Here is a 10,432-nt window from a genome sequence, read left to right on the forward strand (position 1 = left end):
ACAGACAACAGACAGACAGAGAGAGACAGACAGGCAGACAGGTAGACAACAGACAGACAGACAGACAGACAGACAGACAGAGATAGACAGACAGGCAGACAGACAGACAGGTAGACAACAGACAGACAGAAAACAGGTTTAGTTAAATGTTGAATTAGTTTTGCAAAATTATCAAGGCTTTAGTTGGAGAAATGTGACAAATCAGAGAAAAACTGTGATGAAATTCTCTGAAACATCATTTAGACCATGGCATGCTAAAACCCTCAGAAACCAGTCAGGACACTAAAACTCTCCATTGAAACCAGTCAGGACACTAAAACTCTCCATTGAAACCAGTCAGGGCACTAAAACTCTCCATTGAAACCAGTCAGGACACTAAAACTCTCCATCAAAACATATTGGGACACTAAAACTCTCCATTGAAACATATTGGGACACTAAAACTCTCCATTGAAACCAGTCAGGACACTAAAACTCTCCATTGAAACCAGTCAGGACACTAAAACTCTCCATTGAAACCAGTCAGGACACTAAAACTCTCCATCAAAACATATTGGGACACTAAAACTCTCCATTGAAACATATTGGGACACTAAAACTCTCCATTGAAACCAGTCAGGACACTAAAACTCTCCATTGAAACCAGTCAGGACACTAAAACTCTCCACTGAAACATATTGGGACACTAAAACTCTCCATTGAAACCAGTCAGGACACTAAAACTCTCCATTGAAACCAGTCAGGACACTAAAACTCTCCATTGAAACATATTGGGACACTAAAACTCTCCATTGAAACCAGTCAGGACACTAAAACTCTCCATTGAAACCAGTCAGGACACTAAAACTCTCCATTGAAACCAGTCAGGACACTAAAACTCTCCATTGAAACATATTGGGACACTAAAACTCTCCATTGAAACCAGTCAGGACACTAAAACTCTCCATCGAAACATATTGGGACACTAAAACTCTCCACTGAAACCAATACTAATGAAACAATGGATTACAATAAATGATTCCCATGATAACTTTATTCAAACGACAAGATAAGATAAAACTTTATTGATCCCTGTGAGGAAAAACAGAATATTAATAAATGAGAATATTGCAGATTGAAGGTTTCAAATAAACAAAATGTGACTGTTGCAGAGTCTGAGGAGAATACAGCATGGTGCTGTGATCAATACTGTCATATATTTTATTGATCTGACCTCATGTGATCAGACAGTTACAGTCTCCTGACAGTCAGCAGGAAATAAAACTCTTATAATAAACTTATAATAATAAGAACAAACTTATCATAACAAACTTTAGATATTTTGTGGGTTTGGTTTCAGGTTTTTGTTTTCAGCTCGACTCTGAAACCTGCTGCTTCTTGTTCTGAGGCTTCAACTGCAACAACAAAGATCCATCCAGCCTGCTCCACCCAGCCACACGCACACACACACACACACACACACACACACGCACACACACACACACACGCACACACACACACACACGCACACACACACAGACCAGCTCAGGCCTGTCAGGCAGCTTCACTGTGTGTTTCGTCACAACCGCGGAAAAAGAGAAAAAGAGAAGCTGCAACATGTTGAGCAACCGGGGGGGGGGGGGGGGGGGGAGTGTGTGTGTGTGTGTGTGTGTGTGTGTGTGGGGGGGGGGGTGGGTGGAGGGGGGTGAATCACCGAGAGGAAACTAATCTTCTTCTCTTTTACTTCTCCTAGACACAGATGAGTTTGGATTTAACGTCTGGAACTCTGCTGCTGCTCTTTCATGTTTTGAGAAACATCTAAATGACACTTCATGCTCTTCTCTTTGTGTACCGCTCTTCTCTTTGTGTCCCGCTCTTCTTTGTGTCCCGCTCTTCTCTTTGTGTCCCGCTCTTCTTTGTGTCCCGCTCTTCTCTTTGTGTCCCGCTCTTCTCTTTGTGTCCCGCTCTTCTTTGTGTCCCGCTCTTCTCTTTGTGTCCCGCTTTTCTCTTTGTGTTCCGCTCTTCTTTGTGTTCCGCTCTTCTCTTCGTGTCCCGCTCTTCTCTTTGTGTCCCGCTCTTCTCTTCATGTCCCGCTCTTCTCTTCGTGTCCCGCTCTTCTCTTTGTGTTCCGCTCTTCTTTGTGTCCCGCTCTTCTCTTTGTGTTCCGCTCTTCTTTGTGTCCCGCTCTTCTCTTCGTGTCCCGCTCTTCTTTGTGTCCCGCTCTTCTTTGTGTCCCGCTCTTCTCTTTGTGTTCCGCTCTTCTTTGTGTTCCGCTCTTCTCTTCGTGTCCCGCTCTTCTCTTTGTGTCCCGCTCTTCTTTGTGTCCCGCTCTTCTCTTTGTGTTCCGCTCTTCTTTGTGTCCCGCTCTTCTCTTTGTGTTCCGCTCTTCTTCGTGTCCCGCTCTTCTCTTTGTGTTCCGCTCTTCTTCGTGTCCCGCTCTTCTCTTTGTGTTCCGCTCTTCTTTGTGTCCCGCTTTTCTCTTTGTGTCCCGCTCTTCTCTTCGTGTCCCGCTCTTCTCTTTGTGTCCCGCTCTTCTCTTTGTGTTCCACTCTTCTTCGTGTCCCGCTCTTCTCTTCATGTCCCGCTCTTCTTCGTGTCCCGCTCTTCTTCGTGTCCCGCTCTTCTCTTTGTGTCCCGCTCTTCTCTTTGTGTCCCGCTCTTCTCTTTGTGTCCCGCTCTTCTTTGTGTCCCGCTCTTCTTTGTGTCCCGCTCTTCTCTCTGTGTCCCGCTCTTCTCTTCATGTCCCGCTCTTCTTTGTGTCCCGCTCTTCTTTGTGTCCCGCTCTTCTCTTCGTGTTCCACTCTTCTTTGTGTCCCGCTCTTCTCTTTGTGTCCCGCTCTTCTCTTTGTGTCCCGCTCTTCTCTTCGTGTCCCGCTCTTCTCTTCGTGTCCCGCTCTTCTCTTTGTCCCTCTCTTCTCTTTGTGTCCCGCTCTTCTTTGTGTCCCGCTCTTCTCTTTGTGTCCCGCTCTTCTTTGTGTCCCGCTCTTCTCTTTGTGTCCCGCTCTTCTCTTTGTGTCCCGCTCTTCTCTTCATGTCCCGCTCTTCTCTTCATGTCCCGCTCTTCTTCGTGTCCCGCTCTTCTCTTTGTGTCCCGCTCTTCTCTTTGTGTCCCGCTCTTCTCTTCATGTCCCGCTCTTCTCTTTGTGTTCCACTCTTCTTCGTGTCCCGCTCTTCTCTTCATGTCCCGCTCTTCTTCGTGTCCCGCTCTTCTTCGTGTCCCGCTCTTCTCTTTGTGTCCCGCTCTTCTCTTCGTGTCCCGCTCTTCTCTTCGTGTCCCGCTCTTCTCTTTGTGTCCCGCTCTTCTTTGTGTCCCGCTCTTCTCTCTGTGTCCCGCTCTTCTCTTCATGTCCCGCTCTTCTTCGTGTCCCGCTCTTCTTCGTGTCCCGCTCTTCTCTTTGTGTCCCGCTCTTCTCTTCGTGTCCCGCTCTTCTCTTCGTGTCCCGCTCTTCTCTTTGTGTCCCGCTCTTCTTTGTGTCCCGCTCTTCTCTTTGTGTCCCGCTCTTCTCTTCGTGTCCCGCTCTTCTTTGTGTCCCGCTCTTCTCTTTGTGTCCCGCTCTTCTCTTCGTGTCCCGCTCTTCTCTTCGTGTCCCGCTCTTCTCTTTGTGTCCCGCTCTTCTCTTTGTGTCCCGCTCTTCTCTTCGTGTCCCGCTCTTCTCTTTGTGTCCCGCTCTTCTTTGTGTCCCGCTCTTCTCTTTGTGTCCCGCTCTTCTTTGTGTCCCGCTCTTCTCTTTGTGTCCCGCTCTTCTCTTTGTGTCCCGCTCTTCTCTTCGTGTCCCGCTCTTCTCTTTGTGTCCCGCTCTTCTTCATGTCCCGCTCTTCTCTTTGTGTCCCACTCTTCTTTGTGTCCCGCTCTTCTCTTTGTGTCCCGCTCTTCTTTGTGTCCCGCTCTTCTCTTTGTGTCCCGCTCTTCTCTTTGTGTCCCGCTCTTCTCTTCGTGTCCCGCTCTTCTCTTTGTGTCCCACTCTTCTTCATGTCCCGCTCTTCTCTTTGTGTCCCGCTCTTCTCTTCGTGTCCCGCTCTTCTCTTTGTGTCCCGCTCTTCTCTTCGTGTCCCGCTCTTCTCTTTGTGTCCCGCTCTTCTTCGTGTCCCGCTCTTCTCTTTGTGTCCCGCTCTTCTCTTCGTGTCCCGCTCTTCTCTTTGTGTCCCGCTCTTCTCTGTGTCCCGCTCTTCTTCGTGTCCCGCTCTTCTCTTTGTGTCCCGCTCTTCTCTTCGTGTCCCGCTCTTCTTTGTGTCCCGCTCTTCTCTTTGTGTCCTGCTCTTCTCTTCGTGTCCTGCTCTTCTATTTGTGTCCTGCAGAGGGAAAGTCTCCTCTGAGCAGCAGATCTTTCCTCTGACCTGAAATCCACACAGTCCATGACACACATTTAAAAGGTCAGAGGTCGAGCTGACTGTTCTGTTCTATATGTGACTGCTGTTTATTATGGGACCTACAGCTGTCAACACCTCCATGTGTGTGTGTGTGTGTGCGTGTGTGTGTGTGTTTGAGTGTGTGTGTGTGTGTGTGTATGTGTGAGTGTGTGTGAGTGTGTGTGTGTCTCTCTAGAGGACAACTTTCAAAATAAAAGCTCTCTGTGGTCATTGAAGCTTCCTGCTGAGCGCGCTGTTTCCTGTTTCTGCAGACTTTGAGGAAGTGATGATGCTGATGATGTAAAAACCAGGAGAGGAAGAGAAGCCACCTTCCTCTTCCTCACGCAGCTTCAACCAAGCCCAGAGAAACACTCCTGTTTCCTCCTGATGATCTTCTACTGAAGTCTCAGATCGTCTGCTCCAGTCTGATGTGAAGCAGCTTGATTGATTACATATTTATTGTAGAATCAACTTTATTTTTGATTTGTTGATCAATATCACACTGGTTGTCCATGGGAAGACTTTAACCTGAACTGATTCTAATGAGACACAAGTGAATATATTTTGTTATTGTTATTATTATTATAAACCTGGGTTTCAGTGGAGGTTTAGTGTCCCATGATGGTCTCAATGCTGTTTCAGAGACAAGAAGAAAACTCTGCTGGAGACACTGAATATTTTTTTTGTTATGAAAATGGTCCAATTTACAGAAATTAAATAATATTGGTGCAAAATATCAATCCAACCATAAGGGCATCAGTGTGTCTCATGCAGCTTCATGTGCCCCTCCCAGGTATCCCATGGTGCACTCACAACAGGAAGTAGAATCCCCAGGACGCCCCGGCGCCCCAGATGTTGGGCGTGACTCCCTGGTAAAGCCCCCGCAGTCCTTCCACCTGCCAGATGCTCCTCATGCAGTGAACCATCCCATAATACTGCGGACGCATCTGCAGCCCGTCACTCACTGCAGGACAGGAGACAGTCAACATGTGCACAAATAGGCAGGTTAATGTGAATATAAAGGGTTAATGTGAATATAAAGGTTAATGTGAATATAAAGGGTTAATGTGAATATAAATGTTAATGTGAATATAAAGGGTTAATGTGAATATAAAGGTTAATGTGAATATAAAGGGTTAATGTGAATATAAATGTTAATGTGAATATAAAGGGTTAATGTGAATATAAAGGGTTAATGTGAATATAAAGGTTAATGTGAATATAAAGGGTTAATGTGAATATAAAGGGTAATGTGAATATAAAGGGTTAATGTGAATATAAAGGGTAATGTGAATATAAATGTTAATGTGAATATAAAGGGTTAATGTGAATATAAATAGTAATGTGAATATAAAGGGTTAATGTGAATATAAAGGGTAATGTGAATATAAAGGGTTAATGTGAATATAAAGGGTAATGTGAATATAAAGGGTTAATGTGAATATAAAGGGTAATGTGAATATAAAGGGTTAATGTGAATATAAAGGGTAATGTGAATATAAAGGGTTAATGTGAATATAAAGGGTTAATGTGAATATAAAGGGTTAATGTGAATATAAAGGTTAATGTGAATATAAATGTTAATGTGAATATAAAGGGTAATGTGAATATAAAGGTTAATGTGAATATAAAGGTTAATGTGAATATAAAGGGTTAATGTGAATATAAAGGTTAATGTGAATATAAAGGGTTAATGTGAATATAAAGGGTAATGTGAATATAAATGTTAATGTGAATATAAAGGTTAATGTGAATATAAAGGGTTAATGTGAATATAAATAGTAATGTGAATATAAAGGGTTAATGTGAATATAAAGGTTAATGTGAATATAAAGGGTAATGTGAATATAAAGGGTTAATGTGAATATAAAGGGTTAATGTGAATATAAAGGGTTAATGTGAATATAAAGGGTTAATGTCAGAGGTGGGGACTCGAGTCACATGACTTGGACTCCAGTCCCAGTTTTAACTGCTTGAGACTCGACTTGATGCATGAAGAGAAGACTTGAGACTTGACTTGACTTGGGTTCTGGTGACTTGGGACTTGACTCTGACTTGGGTTCTGGTGACTTGGGACTTGACTCTGACTTGTACTTTGATGACTTGAAAAGGTTTCTAAAGTCTTGACTTGAGATCTTGTGTTTGTGTAAATGACTTAGATTGAAAGTGATGAGATTTGTTCCAGCGGACGACTGAATTTAAATTCTGTTTTCTGAATTTGTATGGAATGATTGAATTTATTGAAGTTGAAACTGATTATAGAAATCAAACTCATGATGCTCTTACCAAGTTTTTATCCTATTAAAACCATATTGCATTGAAAAGTCCTAGATATTTAGTTTTCTTTAAGATATTAAATTGATACTGGACTCTTGATTTGTTCTGACTTGACTTGCTGTTCTACATTTAGACTTGAGACTTGACATTAATGACATGGACTTGACTTGGACTTGACTTAATCTACATTTAGACTTGGGACTTAACTTGAGACTTGTGCCTCAAGACTTGAGACTGACTTGGGACTCTAGCAAAGTCGACTTGGTCACACCTCTGGTTAATGTGAATATAAATGGTTAATGTGAATATAAAAAGTTAATGTAGCTACACACCAACACACAGCCTGGTCTGCACACACACCAACATGAGAGAGGAATGTGTGCACACACCCACACACACATTAAAACAAGGACAAGCTCAAACATGCGGGCTAAAATAAACAGTACTTCTTCACTGCCAACAGTCATGACTCAGCGGGTTGCCAGGTCCAAATATTTCCTGGAAGGCTGTTTGTACACATGAAACTTCATCTGAGCTCCAGACACCACACTACGTTCCATCATTTTGTCAACCAAGGACCTTTAAAAAGCTAAATCATTTGCTTTCAATTGCATCTGAAGGTGGCAGCTGAGGTTCCTCAGGTTCTCCAGGTTCTCCAGGTTCCTCTGACCTTCAGACTGATCTGAGCTCCACCATCTGAACACAGCGGTGTGTCAACACCGCCTGACCTTCAGCCGCTGTGAGACCAAACCACACTGTGCTTTCCAAATCCATCCTCCCACATCACCAAGTCCCTGCAGGCTGAACCTGCTGCAGTGTTCCTCTAGCCCCGCCCCTCCTCTAGCCCCGCCCCTCCTCTAGCTCCGCCCCTCCTCTAGCCCCGCCCCTCATTCTAAACCCATTGTTTCCAATGGTTGGGCCGTGCATGAGCTGATTTTCACTATCCTGGGTTACATGTCATTACCGCCTGTGTTGTAGTACCGAGTCCGACTAGAGTCTCAATTTTTATCGTGACTCGTGACCCGACTTGGACTTGAATATTGCTGACTCGGACTTGAATATTGCTGACTCAGACTTGAATATTGCTGACTTGGACTTGGACTTGAATATTGCTGACTCGGACTTGGACTTGAATATTGCTGACTTGGACTTGAATATTGCTGACTCGGACTTGGACTTGGACTTGAATATTGCTGACTCGGACTTGGACTTGAATATTGCTGACTTGGACTTGAATATTGCTGACTCGGACTTGGACTTGGACTTGAATATTGATGATTTGGACTTGAATATTATATAATATCGAGATTTTTTTTTTTTTTTCTGACACAACTCTTTCTAGCAATGCCATTGGCTGCTAGAATGCAAACAACAATTTAAAAACATCATTACAAAGTGACAATAATATAATTTGGATGGAGAGCTTGTGAAACTGTGATGGTCAAGAGTCTCATTAGTGATTACTACAGCAGAATAACATGGAGCTGATATCACCATTCATGTTCCTGACAACATACGGATTGTGATATATTGAATTTCCATATATCGTCCATCACTAGTCAGAACTTCTACCTGGTTAGAGAGAGCGGTGTTACTGTTAAACTGCTCAGCCCGTCCTGACCGGAGCGTCAACACGCTGCAGAGGAAAAGTAGGTCAGGATCCCTGCTGACTCAGCTCTATAGGAACACACAGGATTCACGTGCGCGCCCACGTACACACGCTGGTGCACGAGGAAGGACGGGCATGCACAAGCACAGAGGGCACAGAAATAACAACAGCCTTGATGAAGTATTGAAGGCATGCCATGTATTGAACACACACACACACACACACACACACACACACAGAGTCAAAGAAAAGAAAAGAGGAATAGTACTGAGTCACATCAACACTAAGCCATAACTAAACTCCCTGTATCTAATATTAATACATTTACCACCTGATGACTGACTATATTTTATTATTAGGGACCAAACTATCAGCTGAGAGGAAACTTTGGTCCTGATGGGATTTTTTAAAGATTTCTGGTGATTGTGCTTGTTCTCCATCATAATGATAAAAACTATCAAATATGGATTCACTTATTCTAAGCTATGGAGGGAAATCCCCGTGCAGAGAGCAGACTAGCCCGGATAGGTGTCGTTCTCTACTGTACGCCAAACTCCATTCAAAAATCTGGCAATTGAATGTTCCTTTGGTTATCGGCAAAAGCATGTAAGTCATACAATATGACTCAATAGGAGACGCTCTTCAATTCGGCATGCATATAAATTAGCAAGCAGCATTTTAATTTCACTAAAATCTCAACTTTTAGAATCTGTTCATGCTGCTCGACACCGCCATCCACTGCGTATTTTGGTGTAAGAAGACTGTGAAGAACAGCGGAACAGGTACTAAAAGTCTTGAAACAAGTTCTGCTTGGTGTGTTGGGTGTCTGCCGAATTAAAGAGTGGATCCTTCTGTTTCAGAAAAGCTCCAAAGTCTTATTCTACTGGTGTGTTTGCTTTCCTGTAACCAAAGCAACATCAAAATGACAGATTTTTAATGGAGTGTCATATAACCGTCCAAGCGAGAACGGCACGGATCGGGGCTATAACTGAGCTAGAACTGAGCTAGAACTGAGCTAGAACTGGGCTAGAACTGGGCTAGAACTGGGCTAGTGGCAGAGCAGCTGCTTACCTGCGAAGCGGATCTTGACCAGGTCCAGCGGGTGGAGGACCAGGGTGGAGATCACTCCTCCACTCAGACCTGCAGCCAGGTTCTCGTACCTGATGTGACCCAGCAGGCAGCGGAGCTCCTTCAGCCCGGAGGAGCCTGCAGGTATCGGGCTGGAGGCTTCGGGTCCCGGGCCAGAGGAGGCTGCGGGTCCCGGGCCGGAGGAGGCTGCGGGTCCCGGGCCGGACCGCTGCTGCTCCGCCGGCCGCGGGCTGGAGCTCATGTCTGCTGGTTCAGGACAAAGGGACTCCGATGGAAACGATGAGACCAAACCAGACTAACTCAGAATCAGAACCAGAGCGGGTTTCTGTTCTAACTGAGCCTCATCGCAGCAGCCCAGACTTCCCCTCTGCAGCTCGGGTCCCTGCATGGTCACTGATAGACTGTCAAGACGCACAATTAAACATGTGACTTCCACACAGCATTTTCAAAATAAAAGCCTCAGGTTTTCTAAGCAAAAACCAAAGTGAAAATAAAAAATGCATGTGACGTGGAATATGTAGCCTAATAAATAAAAATACGTATATGTGTGTTTTCCCCCAAAAGTCGATTTCACAACACATATTCATACATACTGTATATTATTATGTATGTGTATTTATGTGTATTGTTTATGCAAGATGCCATGCAGGTCCGGGACAAATTTAAAATAAAACTTTTATTTTTCCACTGCTGTGGGTTTAATTGGACTTCTGTTAGACATTTAGACGTCCCTCTCAGTTTTCAGATGTGTTTTTTGTGTTATCTAATATATTGTTCTAGCCTTACAGTAGCTGCCTGTCCATAAGGTTCTGGAAACAGCATTGTAGCCCTTTTCATTTTTGCATCTATTCTACAGTTAGAGTTCAGCTCCATATTCTATCTGATGTTTCCACTGAATATTTTATGTGATTTTTATTCTGTACATCTTGATAATTATCGTTTTATTTCATGACACATTTCGGGCTTTTATTTTGAAGGCCAAATCACGTGACATCCTGTGTATTCCTGTCTGCTTCTGTCAGCTTGATTCTCTGCAAAACTGCAGGAAAACAACACAGTAGCGCCCTATCGCGCATGCGCAGGATGTACAGCGCAGATCTACAGAATACCCGCAGAGACCAGTGTCACCAG

General features: G+C 44.0%; 1 protein-coding gene across 1 annotated transcript in view; it reads right to left on the minus strand.

Moving 5' to 3' along the window:
- The window catches only part of slc25a32a (solute carrier family 25 member 32a), a 17,653-nt gene extending 7,993 nt beyond the window's left edge, over nt 1–9,660 (minus strand). Inside the window, exons 1-2 of the mRNA XM_078290505.1 lie at nt 9,284–9,660; nt 5,140–5,290 (exon numbers count right to left, since the gene is read on the minus strand). Of these exons, the coding sequence (XP_078146631.1) occupies nt 5,140–5,290; nt 9,284–9,542 (410 nt within the window). The 5' untranslated portion in view covers nt 9,543–9,660. The remainder of the gene's footprint in view (nt 1–5,139; nt 5,291–9,283) is intronic.
- Between the last annotated feature and the right edge of the window lie 772 nt (nt 9,661–10,432).

The sequence above is a fragment of the Centroberyx gerrardi genome, chromosome 19 (assembly GCF_048128805.1).
Source record: "Centroberyx gerrardi isolate f3 chromosome 19, fCenGer3.hap1.cur.20231027, whole genome shotgun sequence".
NCBI classification, from domain to species: Eukaryota; Metazoa; Chordata; class Actinopteri; order Beryciformes; family Berycidae; genus Centroberyx; species Centroberyx gerrardi.